We start from the raw sequence: 22,736 nt of genomic DNA on the forward strand, positions 1-22,736 counted from the left end.
GTAATTCGAAAATGGTGTTTGCATTATGAGAAATTGTGATGCAATATTACCCGGATGATGGATTCAGGTTCTTCCTTCTTACCACATGACTTTCTTCTCCCTTGAAACCAATTAACCATTATTTATTGGTATCCAAATCGCTTGGGATCTCAATCGACTTCGGCTTTTGTCATTACCATAGCTTCTCAATCTCTTCCTTGCTGCCTTTCAAATTTCTCATCCAAAAATAAATACGTGGTTTTATGCAAACGAATGAAAGAAAAAGAGAAAGAAAAAGCAAAAGCAAAATATTCAACTTTCTATTTTCAGTAGCTAATACGTCAAGGTTAAGCACGCAATGTCTTAATATGAAACTTAGATTTTCCTTAAACGCTGTATGACTTGAGAAACCTGCAGATATTACTTGAGCATTTGATTTCATAACTGCATTTGGATTGCCTTTATTCACCAAATTGAAGTAGCGCATATTTTTCCTGATATATTGAACCAGATACTCATTCAAATACAATTCAGACAAGTTCTCAAACTCTTGATTCGACCAATTACTCACACCTTACAATAACATGGCTCAAAATGCTATGAATGTATAGAAAAATCCAGAAATATATTTTGATGTACAAAATGTCAAATAATCACAAGGGGAGGAAAACAGCCTAATCATGCTTATATGTAACATTTCAAAAGTATCAACTATTGATATCATGGTACATGTAAATGTGACCAAGAACAACATCAATGAACATACTTCCATTAACCCACTGAGGCTATATTGCGAAGAATTGTGTAACCCGAATCTACTGTGTCAAAATCTTGATCCAGAAAGACCAATCTACCAACATGTATATGACTGTGAAGCTAACCTTCTGAAACATCACTGTCAGAATGAAGTTAACAACTGAAACCTGAGTCCCCAGTTCTTTACTCCATTTATATATGAGTAACTTTCAGCTCTCAGGATCAGTGAAGATGGGGCTATCGAGTTCCATACTTGCAGAAGCAAAAGACTCAAAAGATTCCAGCGTAGAGAGGGAAGAAGCAGTGTCATCTGAATCCGTAACAATCTCATCCGGCAGAATGATGTGATCTTCATTGACTTCAGATGTATCTGACCCACATGATACCGATAGCAGTTTGTTTATTGCCAATTTAGCAGTTTCAACAAACCACTCATCCTCAGGGAGTGCACTATTGAGACACAGCACTTTTAGTTTCTAGTGAAAACAATGGGGGAAGACTGGACGGGAAATCAGAGAGAGATTCCAGAAGGTACCTTCCTGGGTCTATGCCCGTAGCAGAGAAGGTCCTGATTGCACGAGCAATTATGGCGGATGCACTCTGGTGCAAATGACGAGATGGGTAACCAGCATAACGTGCAATTTCAACGGTGAAGTGCATATCAAGAATTAACTGCCAAGGCAAAGTCAAATTTCAGAGACAGAAAGGAAGACATCACTCAGCCACCTCTAGGACCACTCACACTATGAAAGGTAAATTTAGATGACATTAATTAATAACATACTGAGTCAACTCGCAGGTAAAACACCATGGAGCACCAGAAACAATAGCAAATACTCATACATTACTCTTTTTTTATAAGATAAGATTTATTAATAACTACAGAGGGTGAATAATGTATATAATACTCATACATTATTCATAGAATGCTAGGAAGCACCGATACTTTCAAGCCTCTAGAATGTCATTTTCCGACACATATCAGGTATGGGTATGACTCGGACACAACCAGATATATGTGCTGTCTGTCTCTGATTATCATCAATTAAAAAATAACTCCAAATTTCAGACAGTCAGCATGGACACTTTTTGTTTCTCTCATCTCAGCTGCACTACCACAAAACTCTCTCTCATCCATCTATGCATTACAGCTACCAATGGATTTAAGAGGCTCAAAATTGTGTTCCTCCACGCAGGGATGAGCAAAGATGGTGAATGTAGAGTATGCCGATTTTTCAGGATCTATGGGTGTGTTTGATACCTTTTGACTCCTTACGAGATAGGTGGATCTTGGATCAAAGGTTTGGTGGTATGTCCATGGCTCTTCAGCACCTATGCTGGGTGTGTTTGGGTGTTGAAGTATCTTCAACACTTCTCAACTCTTCTCACTACTATTCATTACTTTATTATTACTTTTCACCTACTTTTATTACTATTCACCTACTTTTTATTACTATTCATTACTTTATTATTACTTTTCACCTACTTTTTATTACTATTCACAACTCTCCTCAATACTTCTCAACACCCAAACCCACTTGCCTTCAAGATTCGAAACAACTTTTTTCAACATCATTTTGCGAGAGGATTTTTGGCATACATGTTTCTTTTTCACAATTGAAGAAGAGAGTGTCTCTTATATGTGCTGAAGAATTAGGGGTTGTTTGGAAGATGGGATGGTTTCATCCCATCCCATCCCATCTCATCTCATCTCCTTCCCAAACATCACTACAACACAAATACTTTCAATTTCAAATATTCAACTTTTTCATCTGATTATTACCTAATCATTGCAACTTTTCCAAATTTCCAAATAAAACACAAAAAAGAATTCACAACTTTTTCAAATCCCAAAACAAAAATAATATTATAAAAATAACTTTATAATATTTTTATTCAACTTTTTCTCTCATTTTTTCCGAAATCCCGTACAACATCATAACTCAAACCATTCCACTACTATACACAAACCATTTCACTAATATTCACATATTTCTCATCCAATCTCATTCCCCAAGCATCCCCTTAGTGGTTGTACAAATCATTCTCGCATTTTAACAAGGAATAGTGAAGACTAAAATGAGCAAGCAAGATGCGTGGCATTACTAGAGGAGCTACTTGGTGGACTATTGAGACTGTAAGTGTTTCACTTGATGGGCTATAAAAATCAAAACTGTTCTTTCCATATATCGGTGATGGTTTTTTTGTATCCCAAGTATCATTTTTATGGAGCTTGATTGTGCTTCTTTGCTATTTGTTATTGCTTTTAAGGCATAGATGTTTTTTCAAAATGTTTTGAAGTTTGTCATTTAATTTTTAAAACATAAGATCAACACTAATCAATTGACATATCCCTCCCATGCTGTATCCTAGCTATTTGAACATTGACGTGGCAACAAATCCATATCATCTTCTATTTGTATTCCAAACAGCGTCAGAGCTCAAATCATAGTTAGGAAGCTTTTGAAGGAACTTCAATACAACATCGTATTTATGCGTAATAAAAATAAGTTCTATTTTTACTTGTATTTAAAAAATTTGATTGAAAAAAGTACAATTTGGAAGGAAGAAAGTACCTGCTGCAAACCAAGTGATTGAAGGGGAGTGGAATCATCCTCAAACACCCCCCAAAATTCTTGCTCATCAGACAACCATATTATAACTGTCTCTGTTAGCCTGGCTAGCAAAATTTTCTGCAGTTTCTCTTTTTCCGGTAGTACTTCGCCAGCCACAGTTGCTAACTCCTGCAGCTTAGCAAATAATGCCTGCAATAGCAGCAGAGTCTCAGTATTACCACTGCACAAGATAATTGGTTTCAAGAAACAAGTACAATTCCATAAAGTCGTATGACAACAACATTTATAACCTTTTTCTTTGATAAGTAATTAAATTTATTAGAAGCATGGAAGGGGCACAATAAAAGTACATAGGAGGTATACAGGAAGCATAGAAGGGGCACAATACGAGTACATAGGAGGTAAACAAGAGCATTGTGTATGGAAGAGAAATAAAAGACGGGGCATTCCGAGAATTGAACTCGGGATCTCTCGCACCCTAAGCGAGAATCATACCACGAGACCATTTAAAAGTACACATTTAAGTAAGTTTCTCAGAATGTGATCCAACCAGCATATAAAGAGAAATATACTCAACCCCAGCCAGTATATTCCTTCTCCGCCTGTTTTAAAATTGAAGGAACATGCTGAAACAAAATTACTGTTGGAGTTCAAGAACATATATTTTTCCATTATTGGTATCTTCCTATCTCGGATTGGGCTTTAAGATGAGGAAAGGAGCAAATGCAAGCACACGATTATAGATTGACTCAACTAAACTCAACAAGCATTGATCCTCATCAAATAATTAGTGCTGGCAACAAATATTAACTTTCACCGCGCGCACAACTACAGATTAATATTCAAATATCCATTTAAAAGAACTAGTGGAGATGTTTTAATTATAGAAATGCTATTGTTATTAATACAGATAAGATCATAGAAATAACACAAAACCAAATGACTTACTTTTTATCTTGCAAGGAAATGCTATTGTCATTACAAGAATTTTGATATAGGGCAGTAACAATAATGTATAAAATCATTAAAACAAAGGAAAAATTCATCAAATGGAAACCTTGGACACACAAAGCTCAGCATCAAAGGACCACAGAAAAACACTACAACATAAGACAGAGGGAACCTGAAATGGAAGTGAAGGTAGAGGATCAGAACCCCAATACAGATCCTCTCCAGTGTTCAAGTAAATCCGTGCATTTAATCGTGTTTTCCCTTCGCTTGCATAGATGAAACTCAGAACATACTGCCGGCAGAAGTGATCTCTCAGCTTGTCAAACAAGTGCTGAAGATGGCGCTTCCAATCCTTTAATTCTATTGTAGTGCTTGCACTAGGCACGGTGTTTTCAGGGGGTCCATTTTTAGGTTCACTGTTTTCATTTTGCCGCTTCCAAGTAATCATTACAGCATTTGGCAATAGTTCGTCAAAAATGGTGAATGCTATTGCCAATATTGCAAGTTGTTCTGAATCTGTTTCAGCTCTAAAGGGTATAGTTTCTTTCAGCTCTATAAGATTATCATCATCAGAGGGGCCTGGTAGAGCTTTGATCAAAGCATCAATGTATTTATCAAACAGCTGTGACATTCTACTTAATACACTTCCTCCAAAATGCATAATGGCCAAGGGGGTTAGCTGTTCCAGTATATCCTGAAATGAAATTTATATCACACTATAAATTGACTAATTGAGAACTGGGACACTAAAAACGGAGTTGTAAGTATCCAAAGATTTCTTGACATTGATGCTGTAAATGTACTTCTTATGCAAGTAAGCACTTCCAGACGTGTGCGCACGCTTGTGTGTGTTGAGAGAGAGAGAGAGCAAATGCAACCTTTGAATTCTGAACATACCACAATGAGTACTGACTAAAATTCAATTCTCAAGTGAACAATGTAATGAACATAAGTTTAAATATATAATTTGAAATGCTTGGATTAGTATTGAATTGGTGTAACTAAATATTCTGCATCAAAGTCTTAGGATGGAAACACAGTTTCACAAGTACCACTATGAACTGCAGCAGATCAAGAACACCTCTAGAGATTTAATGAACTCCAGTTGAACCATAGTGATGCCAAACCTCACCATGCCAATACCCAGTTACTTGTATCACAATATGATCAATTAACCAGAGTCAGGAAGACCCCATTTCCTAAGAGGTGTAGAAAGTAAGGCTTCAATGAATCAATTCGAGATAATTTATATTTTCTCTGGCAATTTCTCTAGCACTTTCCTTTTCCATTAAATTTTTCCCAAGGGAGAAAGATAAAATCACATGGTCTACTCATTGGATTGTGCTCTTTCCAGGTCAATGTCTGTCTCACTTGTTCTCTCAAAAGGAAAAAAAAAAAAAACATATGATCCAAGTTTAATGATCTTACTTCTTTTATAGTTAAGTTTAATGATCTTACTTCTTTTATAGTTAAGTTTAATGACCTTACTTCTTTTATAGTTAAGTTTAATGATCTTATTTTTTCAGGTTATCTTTTTGACAAGTAATGTTTCAGGTTACTTATACGAGTAAAACTTGTTGGCACCATGCATGAGCTAATTTATTTAAGTGCTAGTTGTGGTGAGAGAACAAAGATAAAATTGATTACTTTAATGATTGCCAAATCATAGTGAAAGAGAGCAACTTACTTCAACAATGTACATAAATCTTGTTCCACTATCAACAATAATGCAGCTCTCTGATGATGTTGCAAATGCGGACAATGAATCTGCAAAGAGACGTGAGAATAGCAAGCTCTCATCAGGTTCCACCAAATTGAAGAGCAATCTTCTAGCCCGTCTGAAATTCAACTCTAGGACTTCTTCAATGTATGTCCGTAAAACCACCAAAAGTAATTTTGACAGTTTCATGCCTTGTGATTCCAACATTAAGCAGTAGTTGAGACTAGACTGAATACAAATGCTTGCAGCTCGTAGTGCAGAAACTGTCTCAGAAGAGGGTGCGTTCTCTTTCACCAAGCGTACAAAATATTCAATTTCCCTCTCAGCCCATTGAACGATTTTGTTAGTATAAATAGGATTGTCCCCAAATATTGAAGCGGACTCCTTTGTTGTCAGTGAAATTATAGAAAATACAAGTTTAGATAATGTAGCAGAAAATGTTTTTGGACAGACACGACATAAGGGAAGAAGAACCTCAATGTTCTTTTGGAGACGTAACCCATAAGATTCTAGCAGTAACTGATGTGCCAAAGGACCTTTTCCAAGTTTTATCAAACCAGATAAGGCCTTCTTCATTTCCAGAACACCAGAAGAAGGCTGTTCAATAATCTGAACTAATTGATCTTCAAGCATCGTTTTTCTTTTCAAAAAAGCAGATTTGAACTCAGACACTTCACTGGTTGAAGTATCCCCCGAGTCTTTCAACTCTGAAGAATTTTTCTCTTCAGCATCCAGAGCCTCTAATGCTTCTTCAACTTTATGTTCAGCCAAAAGAACATCAACATTCTCCAAGAATATTATCTTCCCATCATTTTTTTCACTTGGCGAGGGATCTTGGAGTTCAGGAATTTCTGGGTCATGCTGAGATTCATGGTTGTCGCCAATAGATTGCTTCCACTCTTCCAATTCACGGCATACACCAGTCATTAAATCCTGCACAAGGATCCCTTGAGCTGAAATATGCTTTCGCAGCTCTATTAATTCATGTTCCATTTCCACAGCCTCTTCAAATATCCTACAATTTATCATTATAATGAGATCACATGTACGTGGACCTTACATAATGTTACTAACCCAAATGATTAAAGAAAATAAAATCAATGTTCTAACTTCCAGATTTGAAATTGCTTGAAATATCACCTCAGCAATAAGGCACAACCTTTTCCTGTGGTCTGACGAAAGAACATTTTCTCATACCATTGACAGGGCCACTAAGGTGACATCCCCAAGGTCCTCATAGTGGATTCAGAATCCTATTAGTGCTATCTGTCAAGAATGTTGCCACAGGGACCAAAGCATAATTCCCTCACTCATTAAATTACCCATGTCAAATGAGTAACATGGCTTCCATTTTTAACCGGATAAAGGTGAGTTATGAATGTACAATATGAGTTTCCTATTCTTCCTAATAAGCTCTACTCATTTTCAGAAGTAAGGGAGGTGGTGGTAGCAGTGCGGAGAAGAGGAGGAAGAAGGTGGTGTTAGTACACAAAGACATGTTTGAGCAAAGTGTAGGCCCTTTTCTGCCTTTTCTGGTATAATTTTATAATGAAAATGAAAATATTTTTCTTTGACTAGCAATTTTCAGTAGTGCCAAACATAGAAAAATAAGGAAAACACTTCTGGAAAATGTATAAAACATAAATAAAAGGAGTGTAGTGTGTTCCAATGCTGCAGGTGGGTGGGGACTATTTACTCTTCATCTATGTACTTGATTGTGATGCGGTGTTATGAGATGGAAACAGGCATTTATATTACCTCAAGAAAGCTAAGTACTTTGTGTGTATATTGCCACATAAGTTCTCCACGGCATCCTTTAAATTCAAGAGCTCACAACAAAGATTTCTTATCCCCTGGTCAGATAAACAATAAACTAAGTTAGTACAACCCCCAAAGTAATGCTATAATTCTAGTGCTTGAAACCAACAAAAGTCACCGTAGAAAGTGGGGGAAGAAAAAGATCGCCCACTCTAGAAATTGTTATCCCAAATAAACTCTCAAAATAGGGAGCATGATTACGCGTCAGCATCTTTGCTTACCCATAAAACGTATTAAGTTACGGAAGCATCAAACAAAAAGCTAGCATAGACATACAATTATATCAAACCGGCAGAGCATAATATCAATAAAAAGAGTATATATTCACTTCTTGAAGAAAGAAGTAAAATGCACCATTTACTTTAATCAGAAACGAAAAAATATCTACTGATGCATCATTCTCAAAAGCGTATAATTCAAAAGAGTGTTAATGCATTGGAAGACAACCCATGAGAAAATATACATGCTTTCTGGACAACTTACATTAAAATATTAAGGACCCAGATAAAAGAAAGCAATCTTAGATCCAAAAATGATGTAAATCAAGACTAAGGAGAGCGATGAACTTTCTCAGGGTAGAGTTTCCAATGTTATTATCGCGCTAGAATCGTTAATTGGAGACAATGTAGCGTAAAACTATGTATCGAAAGGCACAAGAAATCCAATCCATTCACTTCATGAGCAGAAGTAACTTGAAATAGTATTTAGCCAGAGGCCAAAAACTGAAATTTTTTCTCCGATGGAACCCAGATCAAAAGAAAGCAAAGAACTTTGTTCAAGCACACACGCCAATAAAGAAACAACACAACTCAAAGACTAAATTGGGAATGGGTAATTCTCATATAGCCAAAAACCAACAACAGTGAGATTCGAGACATCATGGATGTTACTGAACATGGAGGTTGGAAATGGGCAGGGAAAGAGGGGAGAGATGAGTAGACCTTCTCAGTGTAGGATTGGTAAAGAGAATCGACCTTCGACTGTGGGATGATTCTTTCAATTGAGGGGAAGTCTTCTTCTTCTTCACTGCTCTCCATTTTGAAACACCGTCTGCCTTCCCTCTCCTTCGTCTTCTTCTCCACGGTTACCCAATCCTCAGTCACTGATTTCAATTTTCAAGTGAGAGGGAGATAGGAGCACGGTTTGTCCCGTTGAGTAGCTGGCGAGTTTTGGGCTGTCAGGAGACTCAGGACTTGTGAACATGTGCAATGTTTAGAGAACGTTACTGAGATGATTGGTATTGATTTGCCAAAATTCATTTTAAACTAATATTAATATTTTTATACATTTACTTATTTTATTAAAATTTAATTTCTATATTAGATTAGTTATTTATTCTCTATATAATAATAAAATATTATTAAATTAATAAATTTTTTATTTAATTTATTTTCTCACATTTTGTAATTCTATCAATTAAATGTTAATAATAATTATATTCTAATTAGATTAATATTAAAAAAAGTATTATTAAATGTTAATAATAATTATATTCTAATTAAATTAATATTAGAAAAAGTATTATTAAATGTTAATAATAATTATATTATATTAAATTAATACTAAAAAAAATATTATTAAATGTTAATAGTAATTATATTCTAATTAAATTAATATTAAAAAAGTATTATTAAATGTTAATAGTAATTATATTCTAATTAAATTAATATTTAAAAAAGTATTATTAAATGTTAATAATAATTATATTCTAATTAAATTAATATTAGAAAAAGTATTATTAAATGTTAATAATAATTATATTATATTAAATTAATATTAAAAAAAATATTATTAAATGTTAATAGTAATTATATTCTAATTAAATTAATATTAAAAAAGTATTATTAAATGTTAATAGTAATTATATTCTAATTAAATTAATATTTAAAAAAGTATTATTAAATGTTAATAATAATTATAATTATATTATATTATATTAATATTACAAAAAAGTATTATTAAATGCTAATAGTAATTATATTCTAATTAAATTAATATTAAAAAAAGTATTGTTAAATGTTAATAATAATTATATTATATTCAATTAATATTAAAAAATATTATTAAATGTTAATAATAATTATATTCTAAATGTTAAATGTTAATTATATTCTAATTAATTTAATTTATTTGTTTGGAATGATAAATTAATATTTTAATATTTGATGAATGAGTAGTGGTCTTCCATCTTTAGCCAACCACTATAGCAAAAGTTTAAATTATTTTAAATTTGTCCAATCCAATGTGAAGAATTTTTTAGCCAAATTATGTAAAATTTGGTTAAGCATCTAATTTGACCAAGCCAATGTGAATGTTCTGACACGACCATTTTATTTTTGGACAATGATACCTTCGTACTGGTTTATAACTGAGATAATAAAATTATTTTACAATTGTATCATTTTATAATTAATAAAATTGATAAATTATTTCTTTTTTACTATTTTATTTTAAATATTTTTTTAACATCTTTAACTAATAAAAAAAATTAAAAAATACATATAACTTTCTTAAGAATCATTTTTTTAACTACTAAGTAAAAAAATTAAATGAAAATAAATAAAATATTCTAATGATAATTTTAAAAAATAATATTGAGAGAGTTAAAGTGGTATTTTACTTTATAAAATTATAAAAACTAATTTACATAATTAGTTTATTAATTTTTTAAACTCTTTTAATATCTAAGTTGTGAACCGGTGGTAAACTAGTTGCAATACTATCATTATTTCTTTTTTTTTTCTTAATTTACAAGGACAATATACCTCTCTAATTTTTTTTATATTTATTTTACAACTTACTTTAAATCAATTAATATAATTTATCATTTTTTTTATAACAAAATATTAATATTTTTAATTTAATTAAAGTAATATGAATGATTTGATACTTTTTTTTTTAAAAAAAAATCTTGTAAGTTTCATTGAACTTAAAGAAGAGTTACAGATTGTAGGAGATTTGGATTAATAGCCAGATCAACTATGCCATCAGGAAGAGATAGTGCTGCTTTTGCAAGTGTGTGCGCATAAGCATTACCATTTTTTTTTACAAAGGTTGCATTCCAGCTAACTAAACAGAAAAGTTTCCTCTTTGTATCACTAAGGATCATACACACTCTATCCCATCTAGTTTGATGTTGCATAAGTCCTTTTATTATTGAGTGAGAATCCCTTTCTAAAATGACTGAACTGTATCCTAAGTCAATGGACAACTTTGCAGCATATAGAGCTCATTGAGCTTCTGCAAGTAAGGGGTAAAAAAAGCTCGGTTTTGAGAATTTTTTATGTGCCAAAATTCTGCCTTGATACTCACGAGCCACGATACCAAAACCTACCCTTCCATTACTAGCACTCAGACTTGCATCCCAGTTTAACTTGATCACACTTGGTAGAGGAGGATTCCATATGCCTGTGCCTTCTCACAAGGAGACACCTGAGACTTTTGTTGAGCATCTCTGAAATCTAGGAGGGAATTCTTTGCAATCTGAACCAGGCTATCAGATGAGTGAAGGAGTTCTCAAAGATAAATAGGTTTCTCCTCAGCCAAATGCCTCTAGCTATAATAACAAATAATTTCACAGTCTCTAGATCATAACTAGAGTTTAGAGCATCTACTAAGTCACTGAAATTTTATAATCTGATTGAGCACTTTTGCAAACCAGAAGAGCCTTGGCTCCACACATCCATTGCAGAGGAGCAGTTCCATAATATATGGATCACTGTTTCATCTTCACACAGACACACATGGCACTTTGGAGATTTACAAATCCGCTTCTTAACAAGGTTTAGTCTTGTGGGCCAAGAGTTGAGACAAGCTCTCCACATAAAAGTCTTCACTGCATTTGGGATTTTAAGCCTCCAACATTTAGTCCAATCTATTTTCTTTTTAGTAACCAAAGAAGATTGCCCAAACATCATAGCATTTAGCTCATTTTGAAGATAGTAAGCACTCTTCACAGTGAACCCCCCATCTTTAATGCCTTGCCATATTAGCCTATCATCTGCACCAGTTAAACTAATAGGAATCTTTTGGATTGGTTCAGCTTCATCCTTTCCAAAGACCTCCCTCACCAATTCCATTTTCCATTCCCTCTCTATATTGTTTATAAGGCTAGCTACATTTGCATCTCCTGGCAGACCATGTATTGCAAATTGGACCTTGTAACTTGAGGGAATGGGCAGCTGCCTATCCTTTCATATGAGTGTGTTCTGGCCATTGCCAATACTTGAAATGGTGCCCTTTTCAATCAAGTGTCTTACTGAGCATATGCTCCTCCATATAAAAAAGGGTCTGGCACCCACTTTAACATTCATGAAATCTGTTTTTGGGAAGTATTTTACTCTAAGAACCTGAGATGCCAGTGAAAGGGGTTCTTGCAGAATCCTCCAAGCTTGTTTAGCTAATAGGGCATTATTAAAGCTCTCAAAATTTCTAAATCCCACATCTCCTTCATTTTTTGCCTTTCCCATTTGTTGCTAAGAAACCCAGCGTGTCTTCCTTTCCCCTTGTTGTTGTCCCCACCAAAAGTTGTGCATTACTCTATTGAGTTCTCTTAGAAGATTCTCAGGCAATTTAAGGACTCGCATGCAGTATGTAGGTAGAGCTTGAATGATTGCCTTAAGTAACACCTCATTTCTAGCTTATGATAGCAATTTATTTTTCCAGTTACTCACTCAACTTCTAACTCTATCCAGTATCCCTTTGAAAGCCCAAACTCTTGATTTGCCTAAAAGAGCAAGTAAGCCAAGATATTTCTCATATCTTAAAGTAGCTCTGAAACCAGCCATGCCAAAGATGTAATCTCTGGTCATTCTTTTGGTGTTTGCATTGAAATAAATGGATGTTTTTTCCTTGCTGAGTTTCTGTCCAGAGCCCTTTTCATACAGGTTAAGTAGTTCAATTATCTTAGCTCACTCCACTACACTTGTACGGCAAAACAGCAGACTATCATCTGCAAAGAATAAATAGTTGATGCTTAATCTGCCTTTTCCTAATTGGATCCCATGGATATGCTTTGAAGCTTCAGCTTGGTGCATAAGTGAGCTTAATACCTCAGCTACAAGTATAAAAAGATAGGGAGACAAGGAGTCTCCCTATCTTAGTCTTCTTGTTGGTTGGAACCAATTAAGGCTAAGGATTTCCATTGATGAGAATTGAATATGAGATTGTTGAGATACATCTCATCACCAAACCAATCCATCTTGAATTGAATCTCATCTTTTCCATTACTGCACTCAAAAAACTCCATTCCACCCTATCATAAGCTTTACTCATGTCTAGCTTCAATGACATAAAGCCTTGTTGCTCCTTAACTTTTGTGCTTATGGAATGCATAGCTTCAAACACCACAATCACATTATCAAGTATTAACCTTCCAGGTACAAATGCACTTTGAGTAGGGGAAATGATTTGATGCAAGATTAACTTGAGCCTGTTTACTATGACTTTAGAAACTAGCTTGTAGATAACATTACATAAGGGTATTGGTCTAAATTCAGTCACTGATTGGGCCTTGTTTACCTTAGGGATGAGTACTATGTAGGTCTCATTAATGCAGGACATGTCCCATTCAGCATTGAGAGCTTCTAGGACATCTTTGGTTACATCTTCTCCCACTATATCCCAGTGATTTTGAAAAAATACTGCTGAGAATCCATCAGGACCAGGAGATCCTAATGGGTTTGTTTGAAATAAAGTTGTCCTTACCTTCTCTGCAGTGAATTCTTTTGTTAGATGTCTGTTCATGTGTTCATCCACTATCTTCTCTACATACTTCAAGCAATCAGTAATCTTATCAGGTTGAGAGGTTGAGAAAAGACTCTTGTAGTGTCTGTTAAATATGTTTGAGATATCTTCCCTGCTGCATGCCACACTTCCATCTCCCCTTATAATGTTCTAAATCACATTGGCTTTTTTTCTCTAACTTACAGATCTATGGAAAAATTTAGTATTTCTATCTCCATTTTTTAGCCACATCTATTTGGCTCTTTGTTTTCACTTTATGTTGTCTACTTCTAATAGATCCTCTACCTCCTTTTGCATTTGTTTTACAGCTATTGTCAACTCTCCATTATTTTCTTCCTACATCTTTGAGATCATGTTGAGTTTGCCTTGTGTATGTTTTCTTTGCTTGTCTAGTGAGGTCTTTTTCCACTGACTTAAGTATTCCTTACAATTTCTTAATTTATTTTGCACTCCCATCAAAAGAGATCCCTGCCTGGCTGAACTATGAACCCAACTGTTATGTATGATTCCACTGCATTCCTCCCTTAGATCCTAGCTGGCTTCATATCTAAATATCTTTGTTCTGCCTCCCCCTTCTCTCCTATTACTCTTCCTTCCATTCCCCATGTTGAACACTAGAGTGCAATGGTCAGATAATTGTGCTGCAAGAGCATTGACCCATGTTTCAGAAAACTGGTTTATCCATGCTAGATGTCCAAAAACTCGATCTAGTCTTTTCTTTGTAAATTGAATTCCCTCCCTTCCATTATTCCAAGTGTATTTTGTTCCATCATATCCTAGATCACTCAGGCCACAATTTTCCACTACCTCTCTAAAGGTTTCCATTTGAATATAAGGCCTTAAATTTGCTCCTTTCTTTTCATGTTGGAGCATCACTTCATTAAAGTCCATAAATCAGATCCAGGGTCTATCTATGTTAGGCTTAAGCATTCTCAGCAACTGCCAATTGCTTTCCCTTTGAGAGGTGACATGATTTCCATAGAACCCAGTTACTAGTAGATCTTCAGTGGTATCATCCTTTTTATAAGACAATGATATATGATGTTGTGAGTAAGTTTCTAAGGAGAAATCATCAATGTTATTCCACATAAAAGCAATACCCCCACTTTTGCCTCTACCCTCAACTACAAAACTTCTATCAAAGCTCACTAAGTTTCTCACTTCTTCCACACTTAGTTTCCATTATAAAAAACCACTTTGGGACATTTTGTTTTCACCCATAGATGAAGTTCTCAAACTGTATGAGGGTTCTCAAGTCCTTTATAGTTCCAACTGAGGCCCATCATTGTTGTTGATGGAGCTGCTCAGTAGCCTCCACCAACTAAGTTTGAAAATTGTTAGCTTCCAACTCATCATTAGTTTTTTTTTTCTTCCCATATTCGTCTATGTCACCCATCTTCTTATTTCCCTCTCTCTTTTTACTGCTTTGTGTCTTATTTTCAGGGTCAAGTTGCTTGTTTTATTTTGCTTCCTTGACCCTTCTTTTCCAAGTGGACCCCTTTGGTTTTGACTCCTCCATAGCCTTATTGTTGTATATTAATGCAGCTGTCTCTCCAGGTGTGTTGTCTATAGTCAAACTTTCAATTATTATCAGACTTTTCACTTCAGGTTGGTAAGTTTCTTTTTCCATGTGGCCCTCTTTACTAACTCTTGTTAACTCATCTGTCTCCACTAGGTGTACCTTCTCCATAATTTTCTCTTCCTTTTTGGTTGCCTGATCCATCAAAGGCTCCTTCATTTCCTCCTTATAACCTCCACTCCCTCAGTTCTTTCTATCTTTACTCCCTTCCCTCCATCCTCACTATCCTCTGACTCTTGCCTCTCTTGATTTTGATTATATATAGTAGCACCACCATACTTCATTTGGTTAAAAATATTAGTGTTCAAAGGTTGTGCTCGAAACCAATGCCCATACTGTTGTATATTCCTTCCTTCTCTGGTCTGCTCAGTTCTCTGCCCTGTGCATCCCTTTTCTTGATGGAATAAAATGCCACAGTGGAAACAGAAGGATTGTAGTCTCTCATATTTGAAAGATATCCAGTATTGATGCCCTTCAAAACTCAGCCAAGGTTCTCTCAGAAGAGGCTTATGAATATCAATAGCTACTCTCACTCTAAGGCATCTATTCCACGCTGAGCCTTCAGATTCTACATCTACCCTAATAACATGACCAATGGATTTCCCAAATTGATTTCCCAATTCCTCAGACATAACTGTAAGAGGCAAGCTATGAAGTTGAACCCATAACAGTTCTAGATTGAATTGTATTGAGTTAAGCACATCATATTCATTCACTTCTTGTAAAGTCACTAGGTTCCTATTAAAACACCAAGGTCTTCCACTAAGCACTTTTTCTTTATCATCTACCAGTTGGAATTCAATTAAAAATTTTTGGTCTTCCAATTCTTTGAATCTCACCCACTCTTTCAATTTCTCTACTTGTGCCATTGTTTTCCTAGAAGCTTCATTGTTAGGCTTATTTCGGTTAGAACTTTACCAATTATATTATGACTAGTTCTAGAGGTGTAATACTTTTTGGTGTTGGCACCAATGTTTTCAATACCGTATCAGATATCGTACCGGTCAAGGTACTGGAACGATATATTTCGATACCAGTATCGTTTCGAGATAGTTAATTAAATATATATATATATATATATATATATTAATTATATTTCAAAATAATAATCTATATATAAATAAATTATGTATAAACACACATATATATAAATTATAAAATAAATATGTATTTAGTACCTTTCGCTATGCATAAAAACAGCTTTTACATGTGCATAGTAAAATCCACGGGTGGATATTAATTTTTACATAATCTTTCATCACTTTGTTCTCATCTCAGATCCATTGCTGGTGTAAAAGCAAAGCTTTTAGAGAATCATCCATGCTAAAATTTAACAGGAGACTACGCATGGATCTAAATATGTGCTTGTGTGTGTGAGAGATAGAGTACCTCTAGAATCCCATGGCCAAAGCTACTTTCTTTGTACGCACTATAATCAGGTTATTGGTCCCAACAGAACTTACTAGCTTGCGATAGAGCACGGAACCAAATTTTGTGAAAAGGAAGGGTGAGAAGGAGAAGGTGAATGAGCTAGAAAGAAGGATGGTGGAGACGAAGTGAAGAAGGTGAAGGAGCAGGAGAGAAGGAGAGTGGAGAACAAGAAAGAGAGAGAAAATGAAAGGCTCCGTGGAAGAAGAGAAGGGGAACGAGTGAAGTAGAGGGGAAGGATGTTGAATGAAACTCACTGTTTCACTAATCCACATAGGACACAGTTATGCACCTATCACACACGCCAATTGCATTAAGCATTTTTCATATAAAATACTAGGTCAAACTAGAAGCTTTTATTTTTGTAACTTTTTCATATTTCCATTTTCAAAAAAACATTTTGTGTTAATGGCCGATATGGTACCGTAACGCTATTATTTCAAACAGGAAAAGCAGACCAAGATGCATTAATCAATCTCAAGATATGGTTTTATTTTTTAATCGAATTGAGACTGTCTATATATATATTTAAATATTTATATATATAATATTATTTTATATAATAATTCTATAAGTTAATTATATAATTTTTATTTATTGAACAGATATATAATAAAATTATTTAGTATTTATTAACTATATATAAAATATTAAAAAAACTACTTAATTTTAATTCTATTAATTATTCTGTGAAAAAATAGAAGGAAAAAAAATTTGTAAATCAAATAAACCGATAAGTAAAGGTCCATCAAAATTGATGAGACGAACTTTCGATCGAACCGAAAAGTTACCCCATTGACACTAGCCAGTTTGGTTTTTAAATTCATCTCATTTAATTATTATAATTTTCTCAAATTTTAATATAAAATATAATAAAAAATTTAATTTTTTTAAATTTTAAAATAATAATAATATTTTATTTAACTTTTAATTTTTATCTAAACTAAATTTAACTTAAAATGCAACTTAGCCCAAAAACCTAGGGGACTGGTGCTTTTATAAAAGTCCAACGTTCTAGTACATTTTGTTAAGAGCTTGTTTGGGGTTGCGGTTTAAAGTTTAAAAAGTGCTTTAAAATAGTTTGAAGTGCTTAAATAATAAAATTGACATGTTTGATAATTTTATAATAAAGTACTTTTAAATAAGAAAAAGCTAAAAAAATACGTTTCAACAAAAGCATCAAAATGATGCTTTTTGTTAGAAGCACTTTACAAAAAGTAACTCCTAATTTTTCGTTACATGTATATTACAAAATACTCCTCACTATTTTACCACAACGACAATTTTGCCACTACCCTTCCCAGGCCCCCCTTCCCTATCTCTCTTTCTCTGTCTCTCTTGGCCTCCGAAGACCTCACGTTGATGACTTCAGAATACCTTCTAGCCGAATACTTCCAGATGGAGCTGAAGACCTTCACGCCGAAGACTTCAGATGGAGCTAAAGACTTTCACGCCTTCAACTTTTAGATGGAGCTGCAGACCTTCACGCCGAAGACTTTCAGATGGAGCTGAAGATCTTCACGCCGAAGACTTGCAGAAGACCATCACGCCTTCACGTCCAAGACTTTCTGAAGACCTTCACGCCTTCAAACCAAAGAGTTTAGAAGATTACTCACGCCTTCACCCACCTCCGAATTCTGAAAAAAGAGTCTCTCATGTTCCCACATTTTCTCGGCATCCAAACAAATTTTTTTGGATGATTCCGAGTTTAAACAACGGCAGAAAAATTACCAGAAAAGGGGTAACAGAGTCGAACACAGAAACAGAGCTTATTACGAAAGCGTGAGCTGGCTGGTATCTTCTTGACGCTGAATCACCATCTCCGATGCACGAGTTAATTTACAGCCATGAACGTAAACAGCATCAGCGGAGCTAAAACAGAGTTGAAAATGTTTATCACCATCTCGGTTGGTTATCTTTACTTTCCTAAAATTCGAGAAAATTGGAACCGACTGCGCAAGAAGATTGTATTGGATAGGTGTCTAGATTTATTGGGTCAGCTACCTACTCAAAGATTGGATTTTAAAAATTTAAAGAAGTCTCCAGATTTATTGGGTTAGCTACCTACTTTCTAGATTGGATTTTATCATCATAAAAAAAAGTGAAGAAAGGTATGAATAAATTTTTGTTAACTTCCATTCCGATTGATTCTCACGTATTTTTGATCTATTGAAACTCTTAAGTATCTGCTCTATTTATACAACACCCATGACTGAGTTCGGTAGTGTGTAAAAAAAAAAAAAAAACCTTATCTTCCATTCGGTGGTATTGCAAATTGTGTGGAGTGTGCATGCATTCGGTGGTATTGTCATTTGTGCACAGTGAGTTATAATCATCCATTCACAGTCGGCTGTAATCTAGGTACGTAGTGATTGGTATTATTTCCTCATTATTTGTTATTTTTGTTTGGAGTTGCTTCTTCTTCTTTTTTTTCTTTCTAAATTGTATATTTTGATTTTTTTGGTGTAATGGGGTTGCGACTTGAAAATGTTTTATGATCTGGCTGTCTATATTTGCTGGGAAATATGTTTCATTAGGATTGTTGTCATATTGCTTCTGACTTATCTTTATTTCTTCATGATGCACGAAATCCCCTGTATAATTGCTTGACAATTCCTATAATGGTATCAATATCCAGATTTTCTGCTTTCTAAAGTCTTGTTAGAGATGCTGCTGTGTAAGTTGTCTTTTGTTGACTTTCTTTGGTTATGAATGAAGTATTTTCCATTATAAAATATACACATATATATATATATCAATTTGTTGAATCAGAGTGATACTTGATTACCAAAAAAAGGAAAATATAAACTGATTAAATTGAATGGAAAGAAGTCAACCACGGCAGCCATATCAGTAGCCATTAAGTGATCCATATCAGTAGCCATTAAGTGAGATTGAAAAATACTGCCCCCCATGCCAGAGGAAACTCCCCACGCCTTTGCTTCCAAAAGATAGGTTTGGAGCCTTTTAATTTAGGTGTGTCTTCTTCTATCTTTAGGACATGATTTCCATCCTTATCAATGCTACTAGCATCTCTGTCAGAGGCAGCATTCAAATTAAGGTCTGCATCTTTTCTCTGAGCATGGTTCTTCAAAAGAGAGCATTTCATTGAAGGCCTTTGCTCTAAACATTCATCTTTTGCACTTTGCAAACTTTGGGAGGTGCCAGAGAGAAATGTGGCTAACTCATCACGTTCATCTTCATCCAGATTTACCCAATGAAGGGGTTGTTTTCCTTCCTCATTTAAACATTTCCGTAATGATGCTTCAACACGTGAGATTTGGTCTTCAATGGCCGAAATAAAAAAAAAATGGTTCTGTTGATTAAAACATGAAATGAATTGATTTTTAAATGTAAAAACGGAGTCAGAAAGTGACTGTGCTGAACATTGGAATTCATTGTCTGCATTCCTTCGTTCATTGTCTGCATTCTTCATTGTCTGCATTCCTTCACAGTGCATAACTGCGCCTTTGCTACCATATGGTACCATATGTATAATTCTTGATAAACCTGGAAGCTATAAAGATTGCTTCTCTTAACTTATTTCCTTCTATACTTTTCAGCATATAACAAACATGTCTAAGAGAAATCAAAACAATGTTGTTGCGGCTACACAAATGCAAGATAGTCAGACAGGGAGATTAATTTGGACAGATAAAATGCTAGAGGATTATGTAGACATATGTGTTAGTGAGATTTATGCTGGTAATCGTCCAGGAACCCATTTTAATAAAATAGGGTGGAAAAATGTGGTTAATAAGTTTAGCGAAAAAATTGGTAAAGAATTTTGCTATAAACAACTAAAGAATAAGTGGGATAGTTTAAAAAAGGATTGGAATATTTGGACGAAATTGGTAGGGAAGGAAACTGGCCTTGGATGGGATTCGGTGAAGAAGACAATTGACGCTACGGATGAGTGGTGGGAAAAAAAGTTACAGGTACTATGTTTTTACCAATTTATTTTCTTCTTTATAATCAGTTAATATTTACTATTACTGATTACATTGCACCCATATATAGGAAATTCCAGAAGCGGCTAAGTTTCGGAATGCAGGTTTGACTCATATTTCCAAGTTGGATATAATGTTTAGGGGTATAACTGCCACTGGTGAGGGAGCTTGGGCCCCATCCTTTAGATTGGGTTTTGAAGATGTAGTAAGATTTGATCAGGATAACGATGTGATGTTAGACGTAGAAGAGATTGATGACTCGGATGATGAACCTGGTGATATTCATGCAGATTTAGACACTCAGACGAAAGAATCTAAACGGGCTACACCTACAATCCAAGATAGGAAAAGGAAAAGAGGAATTCAAATATTTGATCAACATTTCACACGTCTTTGTGATGTTCTTGAAAAGCGGGTTACAACATCATCCTCTGATAAACCTGGCCGTAGCATTGATGAGGTTATGGCTATTGTACGAGAGTTAGCTGAGATAGAAAATGACTATGAGTTTTTTAGGGGTGCAAGTGAGGTACTCCTTACGAAATCACATAAAGAAATGTTTATTGCCCTAAAGGACCCAACATTTCAGATTGATTTTATTAAACGCATGAAAAATAAATAAATCAATAGTGACAATCATGATCTTATTTTTGGGGATTCGTTATTATTTTCTTTTCTAAATGCTTTGTAATGAACTATTTTAGAGGTTGTTGAGAATAAATTTTTTTTATTATATATTTTGTTCGAATTTTTACAGCCATTAATTTTTTTTTATTGATGCTTGTTCTTAAAATTGCGCTATTTTATTATTTATTTATTTTTCATATTTTTGTGAATTTAACAGACATGGAGAATAATGGTTACGATACTGAAGAATATACAAGCGATGCCGATAATGGTGAAAAAGAAGAAAAAGAGGATGATATTGACTTTATGATAGCATTACAATTAATGATGGCTTCTAAATATTACACAACATATATGGTCAAGGAACCTTGTAGGACCTCTCTGCATATAGGTCATAAGTTTGTTATGGAGATTCTAAATGGTCATCATGATAGATGTCATCAACAATTTAGGATAGAAAAAGATGTATTTCATACTTTATGCAAAGAGTTGAATGGAAAATATAACTTAACTAGTACTCGAAACATAACTATCGAAGAAATGGTTGGAATTTTCTTGATTACATTAGGTCATAGGTTCGGGAATAGAATGGCGCAAGAAAGATTCAACATTCGGGAGAGACTATTAGTAGGCATTTTAATAGTGTATTAATGGCTGTTTCACGAATGGCAGTCGACATTATCAGCCCCATTAATAGGGAATTTAAGGATATTCCAAAAAAAATTCGTGAAGATGAGCGATATTGGCCATACTTTAAAGATTGCATTGAAGCTATTGATGGAACCCATGTGCCAGTTACTATATCTCCAACAAAACAAATTCCATTTATTGGTAGAAAAGGCATACCTACTCAGAATATCATGGCAGTTTGTGATTTTCATATGCGTTTCACTTTTGTTTGGGCTGGGTGGGAAGGTACCGCACATGATACACGTATTTTTATGGAAGCTATTCGAAAGGAGGAATTGCACTTTCCACATCCACCTAGAGGTTTGAATTTAATAAGAATGACATTAATGAACTTTAATAAGATAACTGAATGATTTTTATATTACTTTTGATTTATTATCCTAAATTGTATGCAGGTAAATATTACTTGGTAGATGCTGGATATCCTCATATGAACGAATACATGGGGCCATACAGAAGGGAACGATATCATCTACCAGATTTTCGTCGTGGTCCTCGACCAATGGGAATGCGTGAAATATTTAATCATGCACATTCGTCGCTCAGATGCACTATTGAGAGAACATTTGGAGTTTGGAAAAATAGATGGAAGATATTAGATCATATGCCAAATTTTCCTTATCATAAGTTAAAATTATCGTGGCGTCTATGGCTATTCATAATTTTATTAGAACTCATGCATTAAAGGATATTGAGTTCAAGCCATACGATGATGACGAGGATTATCTACCTCCTGGAAGCATGGAGGATGAAGAAGCAGAAAATTACTCAAGCATGCAACAATCGGAGATATCTAATGAAAATGTTATTAATATTGAGCGTGACTATATTTCTATTTCACTTATGCATGGTTGAAGTTATTTTTATTCCATTATAATTACTGAAAAATCTATTAGACTATTTTCGTCGTTATTTTA

The 22,736-nt window shown here is 34.4% G+C and overlaps 3 protein-coding genes across 5 annotated transcripts; 2 read left to right on the forward strand and 1 right to left on the reverse strand.

The window, feature by feature from the left end:
* Positions 1–516: 516 nt before the first annotated feature.
* LOC122279833 (exocyst complex component EXO84C-like) lies at positions 517–9,017 on the reverse strand. Of its 3 annotated transcripts, none has more exons than XM_043090709.1 (7): positions 8,775–9,017; positions 7,741–7,835; positions 5,950–6,997; positions 4,435–4,956; positions 3,312–3,500; positions 1,271–1,407; positions 517–1,185 (listed from the first exon to the last, which is right to left on the reverse strand). In XM_043090709.1, exons 1-7 carry the CDS (start codon positions 8,835–8,837, stop codon positions 945–947), a joined length of 2,295 nt encoding a protein of 764 aa, XP_042946643.1. In that variant the 5' UTR covers positions 8,838–9,017; the 3' UTR covers positions 517–944. The 3 variants fall into 3 exon arrangements, with proteins under 3 accessions (XP_042946643.1, XP_042946641.1, XP_042946644.1); XM_043090707.1 differs by having other exon boundaries at positions 8,742–9,017; XM_043090710.1 differs by lacking the exons at positions 7,741–7,835; positions 8,775–9,017 and adding an exon at positions 7,123–7,513.
* An 11,110-nt stretch (positions 9,018–20,127) lies between these two features.
* Positions 20,128–21,439, forward strand: LOC122278364. The gene is made up of 4 exons (XM_043088557.1): positions 20,128–20,257; positions 20,411–20,490; positions 20,573–21,031; positions 21,347–21,439. Exons 1-4 carry the CDS (start codon positions 20,128–20,130, stop codon positions 21,437–21,439), a joined length of 762 nt encoding a protein of 253 aa, XP_042944491.1.
* Positions 21,440–21,779: 340 nt separating this feature from the next.
* On the forward strand, positions 21,780–22,674 carry LOC122278365. Its single transcript, XM_043088558.1, has 3 exons — positions 21,780–22,119; positions 22,215–22,390; positions 22,507–22,674. Exons 1-3 carry the CDS (start codon positions 21,780–21,782, stop codon positions 22,672–22,674), a joined length of 684 nt encoding a protein of 227 aa, XP_042944492.1.
* Positions 22,675–22,736: the final 62 nt, after the last annotated feature.

Source organism: Carya illinoinensis, chromosome 10 (assembly GCF_018687715.1).
Source record: "Carya illinoinensis cultivar Pawnee chromosome 10, C.illinoinensisPawnee_v1, whole genome shotgun sequence".
Taxonomy (NCBI): domain Eukaryota; kingdom Viridiplantae; phylum Streptophyta; class Magnoliopsida; order Fagales; family Juglandaceae; genus Carya; species Carya illinoinensis.

Bases quoted from the DNA above. Each gene is read 5' to 3' on its own strand.
- LOC122279833 (XM_043090707.1), bottom strand. From the start codon at position 8,837: ATGGAGAGCAGTGAAGAAGAAGAAGACTTCCCCTCAATTGAAAGAATC. The intron at 7,836-8,741 runs GTCTACTCATCT...TTATCTGACCAG, and splicing joins ACCAATCCTACACTGAGAAG to GGGATAAGAAATCTTTGTTG. The intron at 3,501-4,434 runs GTTCCCTCTGTC...CTGCTATTGCAG, and splicing joins TACCTTCACTTCCATTTCAG to GCATTATTTGCTAAGCTGCA.
- LOC122278365 (XM_043088558.1), top strand. From the start codon at position 21,780: ATGGCTGTTTCACGAATGGCAGTCGACATTATCAGCCCCATTAATAGG. The intron at 22,120-22,214 runs GTTTGAATTTAA...AATTGTATGCAG, and splicing joins CTTTCCACATCCACCTAGAG to GTAAATATTACTTGGTAGAT. The intron at 22,391-22,506 runs GTTTGGAAAAAT...CATGCATTAAAG, and splicing joins CTATTGAGAGAACATTTGGA to GATATTGAGTTCAAGCCATA.
- LOC122278364 (XM_043088557.1), top strand. From the start codon at position 20,128: ATGTCTAAGAGAAATCAAAACAATGTTGTTGCGGCTACACAAATGCAA. The intron at 20,258-20,410 runs GTAATCGTCCAG...CGAAATTGGTAG, and splicing joins TGTTAGTGAGATTTATGCTG to GGAAGGAAACTGGCCTTGGA. The intron at 21,032-21,346 runs GTACTCCTTACG...TGAATTTAACAG, and splicing joins TTTTTAGGGGTGCAAGTGAG to ACATGGAGAATAATGGTTAC.